Raw genomic sequence first — 26,357 nt, 5'->3', positions numbered from 1 at the left:
TAACCACTATGCCACTGGGCTGGCCCTAAGTAATATTTTTGAGTGAAAAGACTATTAAATTTTTGGCTATCATCTTTTGATGCATCATTAACTTTTTTAATATACAATTTAGTGGTCTGTATTTTTATTTATTTACTCTTTTGAGGAAGATTAGCCCTGAGCTAATTGCTGCCAATACTCCTCTTTTTGCTGAGGAAGACTGGCCCTGAGCTAACATCCATGCCCATCTTTCTCTACTTTATAGGTGGGACGCCTGCCACACCATGGCTTGCCAAGTGGTGCCGTGTCCGCCCCCAGGATCTGAACCGGCGAACCCCGGGCTGCCAAAGCGGAATGTGTGCACTTAACTCCAATTGTCTGTATTTTTAAAAAGAATTTAACACTGAGAAGTTTCCCATTTTTAAACAAATTTCATAAAATGGCTAAATCGGGGGCTTTGAAAACTTATCTGGATGTTGGTGTTCAGAATGGATTGGAAAGGGGAGAGAGTTACTAGACAATAGGTATAAAGTGGAGGAGAATTGGAATTAATAGTGTACATTTACTTATTTAGCAACATTTACTAAGGACTTACTATTAGGCAGTGTCTTAGGCACTGGCCATGTAGTAGTAAAAAAAAAATAACGACAGAATCCTCTCTTGGAATTTATAATGTAGTGAGTACCAATGTCAGGGATAGAAAGGAAAAAACAATCCTCCCTTTTCACCTTTTTCACAGATGTAGCAATGCCACGAGTAGGGAGAATGCCAGTGTCCCATTGGAGGGGACCTAGAGAAATGTTTTGCAAAAATTCTGAAAGTTTGATGTTCTAGTGGAATATTTTCCCTGACTTGCTGGTAGATGTTTTCTATTGTTGTAACTTTCTCCTTTGAGTAATGTTTTTATCCTTTTTTGGTTCCTTTAACTCTCGCTTTTTTTAAAAAAAATCAAAAGTAACTAAATACTAGTAAAAAGGAACGGCTAATATGCTGCTCTCTCTCAGAGACAGTCATTCTTTTGTTTTTCCACTTTGGAGGCCTTTGTAACTGGTTATCCTCCCTAACCTGAAGACAACAACTGTCATTCGAAAAAGTTATTTCCAACTGCCTCAGGGCATACTATCCTTTTCTCTTTTAAAGGCCTCCTCCAGAATACTCCTCTCCCAGTTTGAAAAGCGGTAGGGAATAAATGTGTGGTATCAAATATGCAGCCATTTGCCACTCCCTACTCACTGCCCCTCTTACTGCCACAGAAAATGTCTGGGGATAAACACAGACGTCGTAGTCTGTCCTCCCAGGGAAGATTATGGAGGGAACAAAGAAAGGGCACTTTTAATCCTCAGAGAAAGCTGTTTCCCAAAGGTTAAACGTTAACTCAGAACAAAAGGAAAGAGAGGAAACGTATATCTAAAAAACTTAACTCTGAATGAGAGGTACTCAGAAGGTCGGTTGTTTCCTGGGGAAAAGGAGAGGGGGCGAATGCCAGGGCTTTGCTGTATAACCTCGGGCACGCCACCTGAATGTCTTCGAACCCGTGTCCTAGCTTGAGACTTTCCACCGAGGATCTTTCAGTTTCCTTTATCTCTCCAATCCTATGATTCTATGATTCCGTGGTCCGAGATGGGCCATTCTGTTGATTTCCTAGTCTCCAGGAGTGCACTAACTCGATGCAGAATCACCAACGCGGAGGTGGGTGAACTTCACGTTTACGGGGTTTGGACTAGAGAGATGCTCTTGGAGAATTTCCGAGAGGGCCTTTGCCCCGTCCTTGAACCTGATTTACAGTTCCCGCGACTCCTCGGGATGGGGGTGGGGGTGTGGGGAGGACCTGTTTTAGACCGGGATGGTTCACGGCAGTGAGCGTTTCCCCTTTCCTTATTTTTGGACCTTTAAAAGAAGCAGCCAAGAGACAGATCCTAAAGCGGTGGAAGGGGAGACTGTGATGACCGGCTCCCGAAGGCCCGTGAAATCCCGCTTCCGCGTTCCCAGCCGTTCCCGGGGCGAGGACCTTTTTTAAACCCACATCTCGGGCGGACCGGGCCTGGAGCGCGGCCCCGAGCAGCGGCGGGGCGCCGGGGGCCGCGGGGCGGGAGGGGCCGGCGGGCGCGGAGCCACAGGGAGCGGCCGGGCGGGCCGAGGTGGGGCGGGCGGCGGCGCGAGCGCGGGGCGGCGGCGCGGAGGCGGGGCGGGCGGCGGCGCGGGGCGGGGCGGGCGCGGGGCGGGGCGGCGCGGAGGCGGGGCGGGCGCGGGGCGGTGGCGCGGAGGCGGGGCGGGCGGCGGCGCGGGGCGGGGCGGCGCGGGGCGGGGCGGCGCGGGGCGGGGCGCGGCGCGGGGCGGGGCGGCGCGGGGCGGGTGGCGGCGCGGAGGCGGGGCGGGTGGCGGCGCGGGGCGGGGCCGGGGCCGGCGCAGCGGGCGGGCGACGCCTGCCGGCGGGCGGCGAGCCGAGAGCCGGGCCTGCCGCCGTCGCCGCCTGCGCGCCGTGCCCGCGCCCCCCCTCGCGGCCGCGGTCGGGCATGGGCCGCCTCCGCCCCGCGCCCCGCGCCGCGCGCCACCCGTAGCCGAGCCGTCGGAGCCGCCGTCCCCACCCGCGCCCCGGGCAGGAAGATGAGGCAGACGGGCCCGGCGCTCGGCAGCCAGAGCAGCCGCGGCAGCGGGCGGGGGAGGGCGTCCGGCCGTTTCCTCTCAGCCGCCGGGACAAGATGGCAGCGGCCGCGGAGAGGGGCTGAGCCCGGGCTGGGCGGTGCCGCCTGCTGAGCGCCTGGCTCGCGTCCCCGGCACGGCCCCGCGCGCACGGACATGCCCAGGGCTGCGGCCGCCCGCGGCGGGGAGAGCGCGGGCCCCTAGAAGGTAAGGGCTCGGCGCGCCGGCCCCTCGGCCTCCGGCCCGCGTCCCCTCCGCCGCCCGCGCCCCCCCCCCCCCCCCTGCCCGTCCCGGCCGCGCCCCTTGCGCCCCGCGAGCCCGCGGCCCGGCGCGCGCAGGCCTCGCTCGGAGCCCGGGCCCGGACATGCGGCTGCGCGGGGCCCCTGCGCGGCGGCGCGGCCTGCGGGGAGCGGCGCCCGGCCGGCGTTGCGCAACGGCCCTTCCCGGCCGCCGAAGTTGGGTCTCGGCCGCGGGCCCTGCGCGCGCCCGCCCGTCGGGACCCACGCGGCGCGCCGGCTCCGGGAGGCCCGCGGAAGGCGGGCGGCGGGCGCCGCGGGCGCGGGCCGGGTCGTCGGTCTCCACCTGTCGGGCGCCGCCGTCAGCTGGGCCCCCGGGGGTTGGGAGAGCGGCGGCGGCGGCGGCGGTTTCTCCTTCCTATTTTAGGTATTTGCTTGTTAGCTGCAGCTGCCCGAAGTGGAAATTTTCACGTTCGTCCCCTTCCAGTTTACCTCGAAGTTTTAATTGCGGGGCGCTTTAAAATTTTCAGAGGTTCCATTTTTGATCGAATTTTGGATGAAAACTTCGGAGCAGGATGGGTGGGTGGGTTGGTTCCCCAGCTGAGATGTTTGACGTCATCCTGCGTTTCTCGTGTAATTTTTCGGAAACTGAGCGCGCCTCGCCGTGTGGGATGCGTCTGGATTCTGCTGGCGTTTGCAAGCGCGGTGCTGATTTTCCAGGCTGAGCCGCGATAGGGTTTTGATAGGTCAGGATTAAACTTAGCGTTTAAGTAAACAAAATGCGGCGGGCTGGTTTTTGTTTTATCGAGCTCATAAGAGTTGATAACGTTGTGAGACTGCAGCTGTGCGTTCTTCCCGTTTGTCAGTCCCGGTATCAGTATCAAGGCGCCCCCCTCGCCGCCTCCGCCCACCCCCAGCCCCGCGCCCCGGGGACGCTGCACTGTGCGCGTTTCTCTTCCATGTGCGAGTGAGATCAGAGCCGCTTAATGCCCTCCGGGTCCATCCGTGTTGTTGTGAAGGGGGCGATTTTGTATGATTGACTTTTCTAAAAAATACTTTTTGTAGTTTTGCTGGTTGCCTTATGCCTTCATGCCACGTAACAGTAATTGGGATGCAAGTGAAGTTCTTTACTTTTAAGTCAACAAGGTATTTCTTGGTATATTTATGGGTACATTCATAATGTAGGGAACTCTTATTTATGGAATGTAATGCCCAACCTGTTTGAAGTTTATTTTCCTTTTAGTTTTGAAACTTATTGGTTTTGAATTTCTGTTAAGGTAGAGATGTGCTGAAATATTTGAGATTTTGGACATTAGATTTTGTGTGTGTGTGTGCTTATAGGAAATTGAATAACAATTTAATTTGTTCCTTAACTCTTTTTTTTCTACTCTAGGGAATATGTTTTCTTAAAAAAATAAGAAATGTGGACAGCCTTACATTAAAACTATGTTTTGAAAAGGTAGGGTGAACTTAAAATCTAGAACAGAACCAACCATTAAATGTTTCAAATTTATATTTGGACATTGCTGACTACAGTAGCTAAACATACATATTAGGCAAGCAGATCATAACATGGTGAGCCAGTCTGAGTTTATTGTCATAATGCTGTTTCCGTTGAACTAGTCATTATCTTGCTTATAAACTAGTCATTAGCTTCTGGGCATGGAGTTTGAGAGTCACATAAAAGTGGATGGTTTTTTATGAGGTAATTCTTCCTGTAAACATGCTTGAAAAGAAGCTTCAGATCATACTACTTTAATGTTTTGGGTGTTCTGTCATGGAATACCATAAAATAAGGTGTAAATTACAGAGGTGGGTCGCTGTAGCTGGTATGGCCCGACGCATAAATAAGTATTTGTTTAATGCAGGGTATTGAAAGCCTTTTTTTTTCTTGCAACTTAAAATAGCAACAGCTGTCAAATGAAGTTCTGGATTGAGCTTTTGTTTTAAATATTTGATACTACAAGAGCACTGAAGACATGTCTATGGGAGGGAAGCAGGGGAAAATGTGAATTTCGGAATGCTGTTTCCGGAGCCTGTCTCAGGTCCATTGGTGGAGCACTGGTGTGCATGTCACTTTCCATTTGAATGTTAGAATGTCTTATTCTGGTGACTTTGAAGTTGACTTTCTTAACGTGCTGGTCTCATTGTGGCAGTTCACCAGGGGTGGTGGTATGGTAGATTAGAACTGCATTACTGGGGGTTAATTCAAAGGCATAAAAAATGTAATTTCCATGGCAGCTTTATGTTTCAGTTTGGAGATGAAAACTTGTTCATGGCAATATGTAGATTTAAGGAACTTTGAAACTCTCCGTATTTAAAATATCCTGCCAGAGTTATTCTTACCTCTTAACTATTAGAGGATACAGAATAACTTGCTGTATAATTATATTGTTGCTGCCAAAAGAAATGTTGATGTAAAATTTCTGGGTTTGTGGCTGTGCTAATTTCCTAATATCTGAAGTTGAGGCTTCCAATGTGGTATGTTTAACTCGGAAGTTACATCTGAAGACAAACTGTTGGAACTTTGTTCAAATGGAGAGTCTGTCATTACTTTTTTAAAGGTGCCCCTCTCCCCCCACACAACTTGTTGACAGCTTTGTCATAGACAGCTCTTTTATATGATACAAATGTAAGTCTAAAGAAATTATTTTAAATGTCCTTACTGGTTCTGGATCCAGCTGCTTAGCAAGTATATCTTGCCTGTTACCCTTAAGCACTTGTAAGTTGGAGAGGGACATGTATTTGGAGTATAAGTTTTGAATCAGTGGAGGTTTTTAGGATAGCCAGAGCACTTATGTGGCCGACTTAAGGAAATATAGTCCACTTCTTTTGGTTGGGTTGGTATAATTAAGAGTGCTTTGTGGGAAAAACAACTTAATATTAGTGTGCTGCTTCTGACGCTTTGTCATAGCTGTTGTGGAACTTATCTTAATCACTGTTAGGACCAAGCTAAAATACATATTTGGAGGATGTATGTTAAACATTTTACCTAAATGTTTGTCCAGTTAGACCTTGACCTATCTAGCAGGTCAGGCTGTTGTCAGTTGGAACTTGGGCCGTGTCGCTGCGTGAAGGCCGCCTGTTGCCGTGGTTCTGAGGTGCACCACTGGGATCCTGTGCACCCAGAGCCGCCGCTCTTCCTCCTGGGTGGAAATGAAAGAGCTGGATGAGGATTGGAAATACTGTGTTTTTAGGGTGGCATTTGTGGTTTGGGGACAGTTAAGTCATTAAACTGATTTACTTTGTCTTATATTTAGTAGTCAGTACTTTAGAAAGCTGACTTTTTCCAACAGAAAGTCTTTGAAAAACAAACCAAGGGCAATATTTTTTACCTTAAATCTATTTTGTTACTTTGACCCAGATAGTTTCTCTAGTTTTCTAAGAGTGAGAATTTTTCCTTCCTGCAGGAGACTGAGTGGAGGAAAGGTTGTGGGACAGGTAGGGTAGAGGAAGCTGGGCTGTAGTTGGGGAAGAAGTTGGTTTAATTGGGTTTGGGAGACTTAGAAATGTGTTTTGACTTAAATGTTCAAGTTTTGTGGTAGCTTGGGGGAAAGATTAAGAACATGCCATGATACCTACTAAACGATCAGTCTGGTGAAATCTGTTTATCATCCTTGATCGAGTTTTAAAATTCTTTTTCTTCCCCTTGCCTCCCTATCTCTTTGTCTTTTGTTTCTTCAATATAAAAGACTTTTCTTTAAGAATTTAGAGAAGATTGGGTCAGCCTGCAGCCAGAGTGGCTGAGTTCGCACGCTCTGCTTTGGCCATCCAGGGTTTCGCAGGTTTGGATCCTGGAGGCGGACATGGCACTACTCATCAGGCCACGCTGGGGTGGCGTCCCACATGCCACAACTAAACACATACAACTGTGTACCTGGGGGCTTTGGGAAGAAAAAGGGAAAAAAATAAAATCTTAAAAAAAAAAAGAATTTAGAGAAGATAAACTTTCTGTACAGTTAAATCTCAGGCCTAACTTGAAGTCAGAAGTGCAAAGAGCATAGAATATATTACTGCTATTAAATGAGTTTGATTATAGGAATAATTTTAGTTTCTAGAGATCCTTAAAAATAAAACTATGGTACACATAGTGTCTGAGTCTAGGTTTTTGAAACTGAATTAAAGCCCACACTTCTCTGATATTTGCGACACAGTCCATTTTTACCTTCTGAGATAAACGTTTCTTCTTTTAAAGATTAGGTTTCCACATACACTTCGTGTTGCACTTTCTTTGCTGCTTTGTCATTTTGTTATTTAAACGAACAGGTTACACTGAGAGGAAGTGGAGATTTAGAGAAGAGGAAGGGAGACGGACTTTGTCCTTTGCCCTTTTGAGCCTTACTTCCTCTTGGGTAAGGATCTAAGTTGTCAAAGGCTGGTTCTTCAGTCTGACTGTTGGTCACATTGAAAATAAAGGTTTGCCAGGGGTGGTCAGATAAGTTCTTTTTCATTTTGCATAATTGTTAATGCTGGAGGATCTTTTCTAATTGGAGAAAGATTGTTTAGATTTGATAGATATTGAAATAATCAGAGGAACCGAATATGTGACTCCCCTGCTTTAAAATTTTGTAGCCATTTATTATAAATTATATTTGATTACATACGGCTTATCAAGAATTTTGTCTTTAAGATTTGATAGAAAATATAAAACTTGGCTGCATTTGACTAGCCAATTATTACATTTTAGAAATTAAAAAAAAAGTATTTGGTTTACCAAAAACATTTATATAACTTGAAATTCTTCAACTTCCCCCCTACTTTGTTGCTTATTACTCATAAATTAAACAAAGTATTTTACAATTTTAAAAAGATAAAATAGTATAAACACTGAAACTTTTGCAGAAAATAACTTGCTCAGAAAATGTTTCCAACCCTGTAATGCAGTTATTTAAAGGCCTAAAAATTTCATTTGTCTATATTCTGACTGTTAACTGTTTAATAATACAACGAGAGTCTTGTAGGTTTGGTAAACTATACGACTTTAGATATATAATGCTGCGGTCTTAAATAGTTAATAAGTTAGATAGAGTGATAACATATTGAAATTGAACCTGACTTCCTAGAGACATTTCTTCTAAAGTATAATTTAAGTTAATACTTCTGAGCACTTTAAACATGTAATTTGTTGCAGCCTCTATTGAGATTAAATAGGGTGTAGTGACAAAATCACAATGAGAGTTATAGGTTGTGTGCTGTGTAGCCTGTAGCTATGATGCTGTGCTTCACTGCGTTCTCAACACAAAACAAAACAGAAGCATTTTGGGGCAACTTGTAACCAGTTTCCGTGGAGACAGTACAAGTATCTCTGCAGTGTATCAGTTGCAGTTTTGTATTTTAAGTTAGATAAGAACAATATTGGGTTCAAAAATATTTGATTTTTAATCTGGTTAGTATGCTTTATTTTTTTGTAGCTCGATCACAGACTCTAACCACAAATAAGTGAAATTTTATTACGGCAGATAAAATGTGTATGAAAACTTTTTTATTTAGTACATATTTAAATGTCCACCAAGTGCAAGGTCCCGTGCTATGAATGAAGAGAGCTTTGAGCAAGTAGTAGGTAAAATTAGCTAAATACTGTAAATTTTCTTTAATATTTGTATGTGTGTGTGAGTTGGAAAACACTGTCTAAGAAGAATAATTTAAATATAGCCTGTTCAGATTTCTTTTCCCCTGCTTTTTCTCTCCAGATCCCCCCAGTACATAGTTGTATATTCTAGTTGTGGGTTCACATTTCTTAAGATTGTTTATTTTGAGTGTTGCCTAGTAATTTTGACTTGGATTATTTTCTAGTCTGGGGAAAGGGGCTCATATGTATTGCTGTAATTTTTGATTAATGATAAGCAAGACAGACTCTTCTTTTATCTGAAGGTATCAATATCCTTTACCTTTAAGACCTGTCTTTAGGTAAACAGGTGTTAGTAAAACAACAGTTTTTTTAAAGCTTATCCTGATAGCTTGGTAAAGCCTAGCTAGACTTCCTCATTTTGTATTCTGTCCTAAAACTTTAAGGTGCATTTGTAAAATTCTAAAAATGAGATACGATGGACTTTCTCAGCATCTTTTCTTCCTAGAATTGAGTTGCTCTTGGAGTTTGTACTTGTGTGTCATAAAGATGGCAGATTGCAAGTGGGCAGTAAAGGCTCAGTCCCATGCTTTCAAAGTAGGACTCTGGATTGCAGTTTCCAAAGATGTTATAGATTACAGAACAAAAATGCCCCGAAGGGAGAAGATAACTATAGCTGCTCGGTAAAGAGAGCATAAGGAAGGAATTTTAGAAGATAAACCATTTCTTGAAGTGCTGTGTGATGTACGAGGCTAGAAATGTGATCACTGCGTACCCAAGCAGAGTCTAAGATATGTGGCCGTTACCAAGCGTTTTCTAGCTCTGGATAAAGTTAGCTTTTTCTAAGTACGATTGCCAAGCAATCCAGTAAATCTAAAGTAGTTTTTCACTTTAGAGACTGGTGTTGGGGAGTCTGGTCCTTCCTGTGCTGATGCTTTAGAACCCCAGCCACGCTGACGTGCACTTTGTTACGGAAACATAACCCAGAACACACGCGGCTGTAGTCAGGTGTGTGTCAGTCACTTCACGTGGTGGCTATATATTTGTCCTGAATGGTGATCCATTCCTTTCCATCTAGTTTTCTTGTGACAAACATCGTTTACTATTGAAATAGTAGTCTGTAGGTAGGGAAAAGAGTAAAGCTACCTCATGTGTGGGAGTGAACTTGAAGGGCTGGTTTCCACCAGCTTAGTTGCTAAGACTTTTACGTAAAGTACAAAGAAGTGTAAATAGAAAGTTATGATAAAGTATGGATGTCTTGAGAAATGTTCATAATTGAATCTTTAATCTGGGTCTCCAGATGAATCAGCTCAGCAGTGAAGAGATTCCATTTGTCTTGTGTCTTCTGTGGCTGCTGGAGGGGATGGTCTGGCCATGGTAGCAGCTTGAGAGCACAATGTAAAAGGAGCTAACCTTGAAAAGATGCCCGCGTTAGCTGCGTGGTGTGAAGGGTGCTCTGGGGAGAGGGGTTGAATGCAGAACTCAGTTGTCTTTGTTTGTACCTTTGTCTCACATGGACCCTCTCTCAGTGGACTGGAGTCCTCTCTCCGGTGAAAGAACAAGGCCCTGAGCATACATTGGCTGCTTTTTGCTGGGAGGGTTCTTGCAGGTGGTTGGGTGGTTGTTTTGGCTTCTCTTGAGTGTCCTTTGAAGCCCTGTTGTTTCTTAATCCTTTTTCTTGCCGTGACTGCCCAGGAAGAGGCCACTGAGCCCCTTTCTACCCACCCTCCCTTGTATCTTCTCGCTTCTGTAGAACAGCTTTTTCTCTTTATTTGCGCTGCACCCTATGGTGAATCTGCTGCTGTGGGAATTTGTAAACAGTGATCATATCTTGCTTCCAGAGATGATTTCACTTTGACCCTTGGGCCACAAGCCGATTGGAGGGCTCAGGACACCTGTGCTATTTTGACTCTCTCAAATGCATGTAGCTGTCAAGTTGGTTTGGAAACAAAGAAAACTTGTGTGGTTCTGGGGTGAAATGGGCAGTGTTCTGCTGGTCCTCAATCTTTGAGACATCTTAGTTAACATTCTTAGGTTGTGCACTTTTTGGGGTAGAATGTAACATTTTAATTTGCTTTTAATTCATTGAATCTGAGGTTCTTTTTTTTTTTTTAAAGATTTTATTTTTCCTCTTTTTCCCCAAAGCCCCCCGGTACATAGTTGTATATTTTTTAGTTGTGGGTCCCTCTTGTTGTGGCGTGTGGGATGCCACCTCAGCATGGCCTGATGAGTGCTGCCATGTCCAAGCCCAGGATCCGAACCGAAGAAACCCTGGGCTGCTGCAGCGGAGCACGCAAACCCAGCCACTTGGCCACGGGCCAGCCCTGAATCTGAGGTTCTGAAACAGTCTACAGCTACAGACTGTGCTGTGAAACATTTAGGGCACAAATCTACATTGTCATTTCTCAAACTTTAAGAAATTAGCTAGTTCTTTGCAAAATGATGGCTTATTATGCTTTTGTGACATTTAAGAATAGACTATGGATGGCAGCAAATGAAAGCCAAGTAAAGCTTCTGAACAGAATGAAATTTGGGAAAGCAATGATGCTCCTCAGGGTTTGGTGGGTGGGGTGTGTTAATTCTTTGGGACAAGCGCGTGGCAGTGGATCACGCTCTTCCTGGACCACATGCACAATGTGCACTGAGAGACGAGCACAGAAGACCTGTCTGCCTGCGTTTGTGCGTTTCCCTGCTGTCCGAGGGCGCTGCTGCCTCTACTGTGGATTCTGGGTTTGTGTTTGGCTCTTGCACAGTATCTTTTAATTTCAAATGCAGGTGTTTAGAGAACTGAGTCTTTAGTTTTACTTTTTTGCTCATATTTCACTTGAAATGTAGGACAGGAGACAGCTAATCTGACTTTCATTTTATAAATATTACAAACTCTTTCTTCAGTAACAAATAGGGAAGGAAAATAAAATCATGACCTATTTTGCATATATATATTTGTTTATATATATACACATATTTCCTTATAATTGTTTTTGAAGTTTGCTTATTAGCTTAATACCTTATAAAAATCATCTTTGGTAAGTATTGACTCATATAATTCATATTTTAAATTTTACCTGTTTGTTTTAATGAAAATTTAAAACAATCTTATTTCAGAATAAAATGATTAATCAAATGGAATTATAGTTCATATATTAGCTAACTTAAGTGAAATCCTCTTATGTAAGGTTGTCGTTTGTCTAACCAAAATAAAGGCGTGCAGTTTAGTTTGGATGAGAAAGAGAATAACTGAGGGCCTGGCCCAGTGGTGGGTGGTCAGGTGCTCGCGCTCCGCTTCAGCAGCCTGGGGTTTCACCGGTTCCGATCCTGGGAGCGGACGTGGCACCGCTCGTCAGGCCGTTTGAGCCGGCATCCCACATGCCACACCCAGAGGCACTCACACTAGAATATACAACTATGTACTGGGGGGCTTTGGGGAGAAGAAGAAGAAGAAAAGAGAAAAAAAGAAGATTGTCAACAGATGTTAGCTCAGGTGCCAGTCTTTGAAATCACTATACCGAAGGGATATTATTATGTACTTAACATATGTAAATCAAAAGTATATTGGGGTTCTTAAAGCAGAGTCATGCAAAGGGCGAGTACTGTGTTTCATTGACCCTATTTTAATTGTATACGATATATATTTTTGTATATGATAGATTCTTAGGAAATGTGACAGTTTGGTGACATTTTCATCTTTTATACATGTGTATTTAAAATTGAATTCTGTCTGGAAACTTAACTCGGTGTAGGGACTGTAACAGAAAGGTTTGCCAGTAGCTGTTGCGTAGAAAATAGTTGGGATGTTTGCCTTGTGAGTTGCCCTGTCTGAGCCTGGCCTTCCTGACAGTACCCTAGTCGGTGCTCTGTAACTTGGAAAATCTCTTTAAAGTGGCTCACATCTGAAGGTATACCCAGCTTGAAATTGTTCCTCGTTAATCTGATTGGAAGAAAGTGAAATACCTCAATTTATAACCTATTAGAAAGTAACTTAATACATTAGATTTTGGGGAAAGGTTACATTTAAAAATATGAAATAGTATTTGGGGGCCGGCCCCATGGCGTAGTGGTTAAGTCCAGTGTGCTCCACTTTGGTGGCAAGTAGCTGAACTGTTCCTTCAGGTCAGAGACCATGTCTTAAAGATTTTTATATCCCCTAAAGTGCCTGATAGACTGGCAATCAAATACATTATTATAGAAGTAGTCCGATGTGGGTGTGCTGTACTCTCGCTGTATCCTTTGGTCAAAGTGTAGCATCTGTGTTGAGTCCTTGACGGGTACCTGACTGAGCGCTCGTGAGTGTGTCCTGTACACACTTGACTGCTCAAAACCCTCCTCCCCCCACCTCTTTAATTCTCCTCCTACGTGGAGGTCAGGAGGTGGGAACTTCTCCAGATGCCCAGCCCTCTGCCTCGGAATGTAACTTCCACCAGTACACACTCTGTGTTTTCACTCCTCTCTCAAGAAAAGAAACGTCTCCTTCTCTCCAGGAGTACCTCCTATTCTGTATTGTGGATTTCGTCCCGAACTGTGTTTGTCAACATCTTGAGTCTGTCCAATAACTTAAAGTTCCATTTTTTTTTTGGCCCTTTTTCTTCAGCCTTTTAAAATGGCCAGGTATCTGGGATCTGAAGCAGCCATCTTTTAATTGTGCCTCTTCCATCTTCACTTTTCTGTTTCCTCCAGACATCTTAAATGTGGACTCTAGCCTCTATTCAGCCTTCTGTTCACGTCTCAGCCCTTGGCAGTATAGCTCTGGCCACTCTGGTGAGATCACTGCCACTAGGCTCTCTGGCAGTTTTCTTTCATTCGTAGCTTACGTCTGCCTTCCTCCAGGTAATTGCATTGTGGAGGACCCCACTCATTTCTGAGCTTTCAGCTCATCTTTTGAGCTATTGATCTCCATATTTTTCCCCTACAGGTAGCTCAAACTGAGTGATTATCTTATTTCCAAATATGTTCCTTTTTTTGTATTTCCTCTTTCGTATCTTCACTCATTTCTATTGGAAACCCAATACTAAGAAAACTAAGAATGTGCAAAAGTTATTTATATGAAAATGTTCATTAAAACTTTATATAAATATAGTGAAAAAATTGGAAAAAAAGCAGACCAGCAAATTATAAAATTCACATATGATAGAATATTATGCTGCTATTCAAAATAATAGTTAAGATACCCTAAAGAGAACAAATTGGCATATCAAATTATACATCTATTATGATTAGAAACATACAATAAAATGTACACTAGAATGACTGGAAGGAAATGTTTTTTTCCTGAGTGTTTTGTAATTTATAGTAATTGAATAATTTAAAAATGATTTCCATACTGAAAGTCTCCCTCTTCCTGGAATGAACAGTGTGTATCTTTTCATGTTTTTATGGCAAAACATGTTAAATTCACGTTACTCTAGTCTACTCATTCTTGCAGTCTGATTCCAGGTAATGATAATGACCTAGTGATAGTTTTTACTCTTTCAACTTGTGAGGCTTCTGTGACTAAATAACATTTTAAGTGTCAACCTTGTTTTAAAGTAACTTTGATATATTCCTCATGTATAATTAAAATATAATCATTGCTTTCCTATCTGAGATTCTATCTACCTTCTCGTGCAAATGCCTAAAAAATGCCAAGAGGTCAGTTTTGGCCAATAGGAAGCTTTTAGTTATTATCTGAGAATAAATTTCTCAGCAGTAAACTGTAAGTACTTCGTGGTTGTTTTCAGGCAAATGATTTAGTGTATTTTTCTTTATTTTATTCCACAGGATCAGTAACTAGCCTTAAGTTTGAACTTAAAAGCTGTTAGCCATTGTTTAGGGGCAACTTCAAACTGAATTAAACTTCTGGAATCAACTTTTTATCTTAGTATATATTGATGGCATTTCAAACAGTCGCTTTAGACAGATAAATCTAAGTTTTTCTTATCACTATAATTCTGATAGTAATTTTCAGTATCATGTAAGGCAGTGTGGCTTTTTACACTAACTTAAAAAAATTTTCAGTGTTTCTTTGGAACTTGTAGAAGAAAGAAATATTTATGTGACCCTTGCTAAGTCTGTACAAATGTGCACTTTTAGTGTACAGCTTATTACAAGCAACCCAGCAGTGTGTAACTTTAAAAGGTTAATGATTAGAGGTTGTCAGAGCCACAGAGGACAGCTGCAGCAGATCTCCAGGAATCAGCGCCTTGTCTTGGAGAACACGCTCTGGAGGAGGCGTGTGCTTGCCTTGCTCTCTAGGTCCTCGTGCACTGCATTGTTCGTTAGAGTGTCCTGGCTTTCCTAAGAAGATCTGTTGCAAATCTCTGCCCTGTCCCCTTCCTCCAATTTGTCATGAGAACAAGAAAGAGATCTGTATTTTTCTTAAGGTGTTCTCGGTTCTGTTCCTTCTGTTGTGTCTGACTAGATACCGTAGTTTCCTGAAGCACAGGATTTCCTGAAGCCATTGTGGAAGGCCATCCGCAGTTCAGAAAATAAAGATGACAGTGAAAATTTGAAACTTAAAAGATAGAGTGTTTCTACATTAGAAAGGTTTTTGAAGGTACTTCACTAAATTCCTAAAATGGGGCATTTATATAAAGTGGCATATCTGGCAACTGAAACATAAGGAGAGAGAGAACATAAGTTTAGGAAAATCCAAAACTTTGAATTTAACCGTGTAGGGCACCATCAAAACCATATAGTATTTTAACAGAATTTGGAAAGAACAAGTAGTTGACTTTTTTGTTCCAGTTTATTTTTTCAAGCCCTAAAATGTTTTTCATAAAGGTTTTTCAAAACTAAAAGCACTGTTATCAGGTTTATGCACTGCAAATATTTGTCTTTTCAGCTCTTACAAATGCAAAACTGTTACTTGTGTGGGGGTGTGTGGGGGCAGCTACTCTTCTAACTTCACTGGTTTTCAGACTTTTAATTTTTATGATGTATGTTACTCTGGAGTGATAGTTCTTTCAGTTATGAGTGTAGGATGTTGTACAATTGGAAATGCGAAATGAGAATCTTAGAGTTCATTTAGGATAGCCCATAATTTTGAAAAGTTTTGTGGAACTTGAACTTTGATTCTGTAAGTGTTCATTTATAACTTGGAAGTGTTCTCTCTTACAAAAACCTTGTCAGCAGTTTTTCCTGTATATCGCTTTGTCAGCAGTGGACATTTGATCAAATTATTAATCTGGGATTCAGTTTGCTCTGTTGGTCGGAGCGCTTGTTTCAGAGCGAGATCAGTTAGGATGTGTTGTGGTAAGAAGCATTTGACTTTGTCTTCGTAGTCTTTAGTATTTCATATTTATGTTTGCCTAAAAGTTGGTAATATGGGTTTTTTATAAGAAATAAAAGTTTCAGGATGATTCTTTTGCGACAGCTTTGCTGTAAGGTGGAAGGTGTGTCATCTGGCTTTCTGTTCAGGGAGGGGTGCATGACCCAGACGTAGACGACTTGACTTGTCCTCACGATTTGTTGGTAGCTGTTGGGGTTGGTAGATATTGTATGATGAATTTAAATGAAATTGTTCAAGTCTGCTTCAAGGAAGAGAGCGCTTCAGGTGAGCCTTTATCTTTAGTCAGCTTTTCTGTCAGGGTTTCCATTTCTGAGTTTTGATTTTATATAGCTTAGAAAAATCTAGAGAATTAGATGCTTAAGTACTGTTTTTAATTGTCTTTTCTAGCCTTTCTGAAGTAAAGATTTGTATTGGCAGGGTAATTTCTCGCAGCTTTGAAACGTCCAACGGGCCATTTTCTGTCCCAAAAGTTGGAGTGTTTTGCTAAGTCAGATGAGGCTTGTTGTTTCCTGTGCTGGTTTGTGTCATAGTCAACACATTCCCTAGATGCTTTGTTCACAGCGCTGCTGGAAGACGCCCAGACTGCACTGCATTCGCACACATGCTTTGTGGGCACCTCGGACAGCAGGTTTATTTTATGAAGCTTTTCAATATGTGGTGGGTCATTTATGTGAAGTTGTTTTTTATGTGAAATTTCTTTCTTTCTTTTTGTTTTTTAGATTGACACCTGAGCTAACAACTGTTGCCAATCTTGTTTTTTTTTTCCTGCTTTTTCTCCCCAAATCTCCCCAGTGCATAGTTGCATACCCTGGTTGTGGGTCCTTCTAGTTGTGGCATGTGGGACGCCACCCCAACATGGCCCGCCGAGCGGTGCCGCTTCTGTGCCCAGGATCTGAACCTGTGAAACCCTGGGCCGCCGATTCGGAGTGCGGGAACCCAACCACTCGGCCACGGGGTCAGCCCCTTTTGTGAAATTTTTAGTGTAATTAATTTCCTGGATAGAATACTGGTAATAACCTGTTAATGATATTGGTGTTTAAAATATTAATATTTAAATTGCCAATGAAGAGAGTTAAACCCACTTACTGTTCACAAGAAAAACTTATCTTCCAGTGTAGCCTGTCTTGGACACGTTATTTTGTCTCTTTTTAAAATTCTGAAACGTTTATTGAGTGAAATGAATTGAGTACATTAAATTCTTTACAGTAGATTTTCCTTCTTTCATTGGCATGTACTAAAAAATCTGGTTTGTACCCTTTTCTCTAAAATAAGGCCAATGGTATTAAGGAGAGTAGTGTGTTAAGGATGTAATGTGTTTCTTCTTCATCTTTTATTTTTTTATGGAGGTCATAATAGTTTATAACATTGTGAAACTTTGGTTGTACATTATTATTTGTCAGTCACCATATAAATGCACCCCTTCACCCTTTGTGCCCCACCCCCCCCAATTCCTTTACCCTGGTAACCGTTAAACTGTTCTCTTTGTCCGTTTGTTTATCTTCCACATATGAGTGAGATATGTGTTGTCGTATGGTACGTTGTTTGTCTTTCTCTGTCTCGCTTATTTCACTTAACATCATACCCTCAAGGTCCATCCATGTTGTTGTGAATAGGATGATTTTTGTCTTTTTTTAATGGCTGAGTAGTATTCCATTGTATGTATATACTACATCTTCTTTATCCACTCATCAGTCATTGGGCACTTGGGTTGCTTCCACGTCTTGGCTATTGTGAATAATGCTGCAGTGAACATAGGGGTGCATGAGTCTCTTTGAATTGTTGATTTTAAGTTCTTTGGATAAATACCAGAAGTGGGATAGCTGTGTCATATGGTATTTCCATTTTTAATTTCTTTTCATAATAGTTTACATTATTGTGAGATTTCTGTTGTACATTGTTTCTTGTCTGTCACCACATAGGTGCTCCCCTTCACCCCCTGTGCTCCCTCCCCTTCCCCTGGTAACCAGTAAACTGTTTTGTCCATGTGTTTGTTTATATTCCACATGAGTGAAATCATCTGGTGTTTGTCTTTCTCAGTCTGGCTTATTTCACTTAGCATCATTCTTTCCAGATCCATCCATGTTGTTGCAAATGAGATGATTTTGTCTTTTTTTTCTGGCTGAGTAGTATTACATTGCAAGTATATACCACATCTTCTTTATCCAGTCATCAGTGGATGAGCACTTGAAGTGTTTCCATGTCTTGGCTCTTGTGCATAGTGCTGCAATGAACATAGGGTTACATATGTTACTTTGGGTTGTTAATTTCAAGTTGTTTGGGTAGATACCCAGCTGTGGGATAGCTGGGTTATATGGGTTGTTTGTTTGTTTTTTTGTTCAGTTGTGTGAGTTCTTTTTATATTATGGAGATTAACCCCTTGTAGGATATATGATTTGCAAATCTTTTCTCCCAGTTGGTGGGTTGTCTTTTCATTTTGATCCTGGTTTCCTTTGCCTTGCAGAAGCTCTTTAGTCTGATGCAGTCCCACTTGTTTACTTTTTCTTCTGTTTCCCTTTTCTGAGTAGACCTGGTATTCGAAAGGTCCTTTTAAGACCAGTTTCAAAGAGTATACTGCCTGTGTTTTTTTCTAGGAGTTTTATGGTTTCAGGTCTTACCTTCAAGTCTTGGATCCATTTTGAGTCTGTTTTTGTGTATGGTGAAAGATGATGGTCTGCTTTCATTCTTCTGCATGTGGCTGTTCAGTTTTCCCAGCACCATTTGTTGAAGAGACTTTCCTTTCTCCAAGGTATGTTCTTGGCACCTTTGTTGAAGAATAGCTGTCCGTAGATGTGGGGTTTTATTTCTGGGCTTTCAGTTCTGTTCCACTGAGCCATGTACTGTTTTGTACCAGTACCATGTCGTTTTAATCACTATGGCCTTGTAATGTATTTTGAAGTCTGGAATTGTGATGCCTCCAGCTTTATTCTTTTTTTTTCTCAGAATTGCTTTAGCAATTTGGGGTCTTTCGTTCCTCCATATGAATTTGAGGATTCTTTGTTCTGTTTCCGTGATGAATGTCATTGGGATTTGGATTGGGATGGTGTTGACTCTGTAGATTGCTTTAGGTAGAATGGACGTTTTAACTATGTTTATTCTTCCAATCCATGTACATGGGATGTCTTTCCATCTCTTTATGTCGTCATCCATTTCTTTCAGAAAAGCCTTGTAATTTTCGTTGTGTAAGTCTTTCACATCCTTAGTTGAATTCACCCTGAGGTATTTTATTCTTTTTGTTGCGGTTGTGAATGGTATTGTGTTCTTGAGTTCTTATTCTGTTAGTTTGTTATTAGAGCATAGAAATGCTACTGGGGCCGGCCCCGTGACCGAGTGGTTAAGTTTGCGTGCTCTGCCGTGGCGGCCCAGGGTTCAGATCCTGGGCGTGGATATGGCACTGCTCGCTAGGTCACGTTGAGGTGGTGTCCCACATGCCACAACTAGAGGGACCCACAAGTAAGATATACAACTATGTATGGGGGGTGGTTTGGGGGGATAAAGCAGATAAAAAAAAAATTGGCAACAGTTGTTAGCTCAGGTGCCAATCTTTAAAAAAAAAAAAAAAGAAAAAAAAAGAAATGCTATTGATTTTCTACCCTGCAACTTCGCTGTTTGTTGATTACTTCTAAAAGGTTTCCAGTGGATTCTTTGGGGTTTTCTATATATAAGATCATGTCGTCTGCAAACAGCAAGAGTTTCACTTCTTCCCTCCCTATTTGGATTCCTTTTATTCCTTTTTCTTGCCTAATTGCTCTGGCCAAAACCTCCAGTACTATGTTGAGTAAGAGTGGTGATAGAGGGCATCCTTGTCTCGTTCCTGTCTTCAGGGGGATGGCACTCAGTCTTTGCTCATTGAGTATGATGTTGGCTATGGGTTTGTCATATATGGCCTTTATTATGTTGAGGTAGTTCCCTTCTATCCCCATTTTGTTCAGGGTTTTTATCATAAATGGCTGTTGCATCTTGTGAAATGCTTTCTCTGCATCTATTGAGATGATCATATGGTTTTTATTCCTCAGTTTGTTGATGTGGTGTATCACGTTGATTGATTTGTGGATGTTGAACCATCCCTGTGTCCCTGGTATGAATCCCACTTGATCATGATGTATGATCCTTTTGATGAATTGCTGTATTCGGGTTGCCAAAATTTTGTTGAGAATTTTTGCATCTATGTTCATCAGCGATATTGGCTTGTGGTTCTCCTTTTTCGTGCTGTCCTTGTCAGGCTTTGGTATCAGCATGATGTTGGCCTCCTAGAATGTGTTAGGAAGTGTTCCATCCTCCCTAATTTTTTGGAATAGCTTGAAAAGCATAGGTATTAAATCCTGTCTGAAAGTTTGGTAGAATTCCCCAGGCATTCCATCTGGTCCTGGGGTTTTAGTCTTCGGGATGCTGTTGATTGCTATTTCAGTCTCTTTCCTTGTGATTGGTCTGTTCAAATTGTCTGCTTCTTGTTGACTAAGCTATGGGAGATTGTAGGAGTCCAAGAATTTATCCATTTCCTCTAGGTTATCCATTTTGCTGGCATAGAGTTTTTCGTAGTATTCTCTTATAATTCGTTGTATTTCTGCATAGTCTGTTGTTATTTCTCCTCTTTCATTTCTGATTTTGTTTATTTGAGCTTTCTCTCTGTTTTTCTTTGTAAATCTGTCTAGGGTTTTGTCAGTTTTATTTATCTTCTCAAAGACACAGCTCTTTGTTTCATTGATCCTTTCTACTGCCTGTTTTGTTTGAATAGTATTTATTTCTGCTCTGATTTTTATTATTTCTCTCCTTATGCTGACTTTAGGCTTTGTTTGTTCTTCTTTCTCCAATTCAGTTAGGTGTAGTTTAAGATTGCTGATTTGGGATTTTTCTTGTTTGTTAAGATGTGCCTGTATTGCAATGAATTTTCCTCTTAATACAGCTTTTGCTGTTTTCTGTATGCGTTGGTATGGCATGTTATCATTTTCATTTGTCTCCAGGTATTTTTTGATTTCTTCTTTAATTTCTAGAATGATCTATTGCTTGCTCAATAGCATATTGTTTAGTCTCCATATCCGTGTGCCTTTCTCAGCTTTTTTCTTGTAATTAATTTCTAGCTTTATAGCATTATAATCAGAGAAGATGCTTGTTATTATTTCAATTTTTTAAAATTTATAGAGGCTTGCCTTGTTTCCCAACATATGGTCTATCCTTGAGAATGTTCCATGCACGCTTGAGAAGGTGTATTCTGCTGTTTTGGGTGGAGTGTTCTATATATGTCTATTAAGTCCAACTGTTTTAGCTTTTCATTCAGCTCCACTGTTTCTTTGTTGATTTTCTGTCTGGATGATCTATCCATTGATGTGAGTGGGGTGTTGAGGTCCCCTACTATTATTGTGTTATTTTTGATACCTTCTTTTAGGTTTGTTAATAGTTGCTTTATGAACTTTGGTGCTCCTGTGTTGGGTGCATTGATATTTATAAGCGTTATTTCTTCTTGATGAAGTGTCCCTTTGATCATTATATATTGTCCCTCTGTGTCGCTCTTTACCTGCCTTATGTTGAACTCTGTTTTGTGTGATATACGTATTGTGACACCTGCTTTCTTTTGTTTGCTATTAGCTTGGAGTATTGTCTTCCACCCCTTCACTCTGAGCCTGTGTTTGTCCTTGGAGCTGAGGTGTGTTTCCTGGGGGCAACAGATTGTTGGATCTTTTTCTTTAATCCGTCTTACCACTCTGTGCCTTTTTATTGCAGCGTCCAATCCGTTTACATTGAGGGTGAGTATTGATGCATGAGGGCTTAATGCTGTCATTCTGTTCTTGGGTTTCTGGTTTTCCTGTGTTTCCTTTGTTTCTCGTCCTATGTGTTTTAGCCTACCCATTGACTTCTGCAATTTCTTATGCTGGGTTTCTTAGATTTTTCCTTATCTATGTTTTGTGTCCCTGTTGTGTTTTTTAGTTTAGTGGCTACCCTGAGTTTGTATTCAGAGTCTCGTGTATAACATAGTCCATTTTCTGGTGATCTCTTACTTACTTAGCCTAGACTGTTTCAGTCCCTTTCACCCTCCCCTCCTAAATTATTGTTTTCATCTCTTATTCCAACTTGTCTTGTGAGTTTGTGGCTAGAGTGATAAGACTGTCTTTGCTTTGGTGATTTCCTTCCCTTTGTCCTAATGCTATAGTTGAATATTTGCTACCCTATCCCGATTCTGTGTATTTGTCTCCCTATTCTGTGTTTTGTGAACCATTTCTCACTTTTTCCTTTTTTCAGGTATGAGAGCCTTCTTGAGGATTTCTTGTAGGGGTGGTCTTGTGACAACGAAGTCCCTTAGCTTTTGTTTGTCTGGAAAAGATTTAATTTCTCCCTCGTATCTGAAGGATATTTTGGCTGGATAGAGTATTCTTGGCTGAAGATTTTTATCCTTTAAAGTTTTGAATATGTCACTCCAATCTCTCCTAGTTTGTAAGGCTTCTGTGGAGAAATCCCCTGAAAGTCTCATAGGGGTTCCTTTGTAGGTTACATTCTTCTGCCTTGCTGCCCTGAGTATTCTTTCTTTGTCATTCATTTATGCCATTTTTACTACTATATGCATTGGAGTAGGTCTTTTTACATTGACAAATCCAGGAGATCTGAAAGCTTCCTCCACACACATTTCTTTCTCAATCCCTAGATTTGGGAAGTTCTCTTGCCTTATTTCGTTGAGCATACTTTCTGCTTCATTTTCCTTTTCCACGCCCTCAGGAGTACCGATGATTCTTAAGTTGCATTTTTTCATTGAGTCAGCAATTTCTCGGAGATTTTCTTCAGTTCTTTAAATTTGTAGTTCTCTTTCTTCCTCTGTTTGGAGCCATTCAGCCTGTCTGTCTTCGATTATGCTGATTTACTCTTCTATGGTGTCTACACAGGTATTCAGGGAATCCGTATTCTGTTTTATTTGATCCATTGTATTTTTCATGTCTAGTATTTCTGATTGATTCTTCTTTATAATTTCAATGTCTTTTGTGAAGTAACTACAGAACTCGTTGACTCGTTTCTCTATATTTCCCTTTACCTCATTGAGCTTTTTGATGATAGCTATGCTGAACTCATCTTCAGTTAGTTTACCTATTTCCAAGTCCTCAGGATATGCTTCTGTATTTTTATTGTTTTCCTTGTGGACTGGAGCTTTTATAAATTGCTAGATGGTAGAGGAGCGGTTTTTGCCCATGATGCTGTTATTCGGTTGAAGTTACAGCCTGTCACCACTAGGTGCGAGTCGAGAGCTGTGCGTTCTGAGCCCTCCACCTTCAGCTGCAATGGCGGCATGCAGCATGGGTTGGGGGAGGAGGGGCACTTTCTCTTGGACACAGACCTAGATTCGGCCCAGGTCTTGCTCTCTGGTCTCCCAGGGCCCTGGCTTGATGGGTTCCCCGCATGCAGAAGCTTTCTTCCATTACCGTGTTTCTGCTGCACTGGTGGTGGGAGTCCTGGATGATCCCCAGATGCATGGCCCCTCCCCTGCTCCTTCCCACACCTGTGGCAGTGATCCCAGTCTGTAGGGGAGGGAGCGAAGTTCTCTCCTACCCTGTTCCAGCTCCTCTGAGGGCTGCTCCAGCCTCTCTGCCCTCCGTCGTTTGGCTCCTGTGGGTCTCTGACGATTTCTGTTTTTACGTATTTTTTTTTTTTTGGTTGGAAAGCAGTTGCTCTTTTTGGTTGTAATTTGGCGGGGAGAGAGTCCCGGGTGAGCTCACGCCATCATGTTGCTGATGTCACTCAACAGTTGCTTTATATACTTCGGTGCTCCTGTGTTGGGTGCATAAATATTTTTAAGAGTTATGTCTTCTTCGTGGATTGTCCCTTTTACCATTATATATTGCCCCTTCTCATCTGTGTTTACCTGTTTTATCTGAAAGTCTACTTTGTCTGATGTAAGTATGGCAACACCTGCTTTCTTTTGTTCTCCATTAGCTTGGAGGTAATCTTCCATCCCTTTACTCTGCCCGTTTGTCTTTGGAGCTGAGATGTCTTTTTTGGAGGCAGCATGTTGTTGGGTCTTGGTTTTTGATCCATCCTGCTACACTGTCTTTTGATTGAAGAGTTCAGTCCATTTACATTTAGAGTGATTATTGATAAATGAGGGCTTAATGCTGCCATCTTATCACTCGTTTTCCGGTTCTTCTGCATTTCCTTTGTTTCTCATCCCGTGTATTTACAGACTACCAATTCAGTTAGGTAGTTTTTTATGATGGTTTTCATAGTTTTGTTCTAATTTATCATTTGTGTCTCTCTTCTAATTATTTATCGACTGATTACCATTAGGTTTGTATAAAAAGATCTTGTAGATGAAGTTCTCCACTTTCTGATATCCTCTAATTTCCTTAGACTAAGCCAATTCCATCCCCTTCTCTTCCCCTTCTAAGTTGTTATTGTCACACTTTATTCCATCTTCTGTTATGAGATTGTGGTTAAAGTGACGAGATTATATTTACTTGGGTATTTTCCTTCCGTTTATGTTAATATTATAATTAAGTATTTACTAACTTGTTCTGATAGAGAGCTGCAATTTTCTGATTTTGCCCACCTTTTTGTCTCCTTGCTTAGGGTTTTGTAGCCCCCTTCCTGTTTTTTTTTCCAGGTATGAAATTCTTGAGGATGTCTTATGGGAGAGGGTGTCTTATGACAATGAACTCCCTTAGCTTTTGTTTATCTGGGAAAGTTTTTATTTCTCCGTCATATCTGAAGGATATTTTCACTGGATAGAGTATTCTTGTCCGATAGTTTTTGTCTTTCAAAGATTTGACTCTATCTTTTCACTGTCTTCCAGCCTGTAAGGTTTCTGCTGAGACGTCCACTGGAAGCCTGATAGGGGTTCCTTTGTTAGTTATTTTCTTCTGCCTTGCTGACCTTAATATTTTTTCTTTGTCATTGACTTTTGCCAGATTTACTACCATGTGCCTGGGAGAAGGTATTTTTACATTGATAGAGTTTGGTGATGTCTTGGCTTCTGTCACATGTATTTCCAGCCTCTTCCCCAGATTTGGGAAGTTCTCAGCTGTTATTTCTTTCAACAAGATTTCTGCTCCATTTTCCCTCCTCCTGGAATATCTAGAATCCTCCTCTTGCATTTCCTAATTGAGTCAGATGCTTCTTGGAGAATTTCTTCATTTCTTTTTAGTCTTAGTTCTCTCTCTTCCTCCATCCCAAACATGTCTATATTCCTTTCCTCCAGACTGCTAATTCTGTCCTCCACAATATCAGCTCTTTTGTTTAGGGAGTCTAGATTTTTCTTTTTCTCATCCATTGTGTTTTTCATCTCCAACCTTTCTGGTTGGTTCTTCTTTATAGTTTCAATCTCTTTTGTAAAGAAGTTTCTGATTTCCTTGAACTGTGTTTCTGTATTTTCTTGTAACTTGTTGAGTCTTTTTATGATAGCTATTTGAATTCTGTGTCATTTATATTATAAATTTCTGTGGCTTCAGGGTTGATTTCTGGGTGCTTGTCATTTTCCTTCTGGTCTGGGGAGTTAATATTCTTTTCATATTGCTAGATGGCGTTGATTTATGCCTCCACATAGTGATAATATCTGATAGCAGCTCCCACCTGCTGCCACTGGGTAGAAGTCAGGAGCTGTGTATTCAGATCCCACCACAATCTATGGTTCCCTCACCCTGGCCGCCGCCTGCTCTTCTGTCTGTGTGTGCTCTGGCCGAGTGCTGAGCTGGTGTTGGGGGGAAGGATGCTTTCTTTTGCCTGCATGCTCCCTGGGGCTTTCTCTCTGGGCTCTTACTGTCTGCTCTCCTGGGGTTCCAGCTTGAGGGAGACACCCCCACAATAGCTTATTCACCCCTGTATGGGGCTCTCCCATGGGCCTTGAGGGAACTCTCAGACCCATGGTCTTCCTGCAGAGGGCTGCTCCCCTCCCTTCCTCTCAGAGCTGTGTGCAGTCTTGGGGTTGCTTTTGTTCAGGAGGAAGCGGGGATCCCCTTACCTCCTTCCACTGCCTTCAGGGGGTCCAGCACCTCACCTTCAGACGTATGGCTGTGTATGTCTGTCAGACTTCTTGTGTGTTGTGTGAATGTTCTCTTTTGTTGTATTAATGTGTTTTTAGTTGTTTTTTAGAGGGGGGAGTGTAAGGGGAGAGCTCACCCGCCATGATGCTGTCGTCACTCCCCTATTTAGTCTTTTATAAATACACAGTTTAAACAAATTGAGGAATGAAACAGTGTGACTGGAAACTCCCTTTTATTGTCTGAATATTGTTAGTTACGTAGTTCGATTTTCTAATTCCTATTGTAGAGCCTTGTGTGGACTAGAACTAGGGCTCTCAGTCTTTTCAAGAATGAAAGACCCATTTATTGTCAAATTTATTGGGCCACATAGTGAAATTCTCCTGTTAGTCTCTATTGATTGAAGAAATTACATAATGACTAAAAATCTCCAAAAAGTACTGTGAATTAAGTAGTACTTGTAAATGAAAACGTTTCTGCTCACTGCTTTGGATACTTTTTTAGTAATGCTGGCTGATGATCCCCGGGACTCATTTTGTGTGATGGTTCCAGATTCTAGGTGATCTTGGCCATGCCTGAGACAACTCAACAGTTCATTCACAAATGAGCAACCCTTTGAGAGCAGCATTGTGCAAGAAAAACATTGTTTCATGAATATCACTCGTGTTCTTTTTTTCTGTTTAACTTGTCACTTGACAAAAATTCAGGCCTACGGAAGTTACAAG

The 26,357-nt window shown here is 42.0% G+C and overlaps 1 protein-coding gene across 4 annotated transcripts in view; it reads left to right on the top strand.

The window, feature by feature from the left end:
• The first annotated feature begins 1,388 nt into the window (after positions 1–1,388).
• The window catches only part of HIPK3 (homeodomain interacting protein kinase 3), a 100,597-nt gene continuing 75,628 nt past the window's right edge, over positions 1,389–26,357 (top strand). The window contains exon 1 of one of the 4 annotated variants that reach the window (XM_070564671.1): positions 1,389–1,668. In XM_070564671.1, coding sequence (XP_070420772.1) covers positions 1,647–1,668 — 22 coding nt within the window. In that variant the 5' untranslated portion in view covers positions 1,389–1,646. Of the gene's footprint in view, positions 1,669–2,688; positions 2,827–3,153; positions 3,283–3,760; positions 4,002–26,357 lie in introns of those variants that run through there. The other 3 variants (XM_070564672.1, XM_070564674.1, XM_070564675.1) reach the window with 3 other exon arrangements.

Source organism: Equus przewalskii, chromosome 11, assembly GCF_037783145.1.
Source record: "Equus przewalskii isolate Varuska chromosome 11, EquPr2, whole genome shotgun sequence".
In the NCBI taxonomy this organism is placed as follows: Eukaryota; Metazoa; Chordata; class Mammalia; order Perissodactyla; family Equidae; genus Equus; species Equus przewalskii.
The sequence above is the reverse complement of the archived record's forward strand: the minus strand, read 5'-3'. Positions and strand labels throughout refer to the sequence as shown.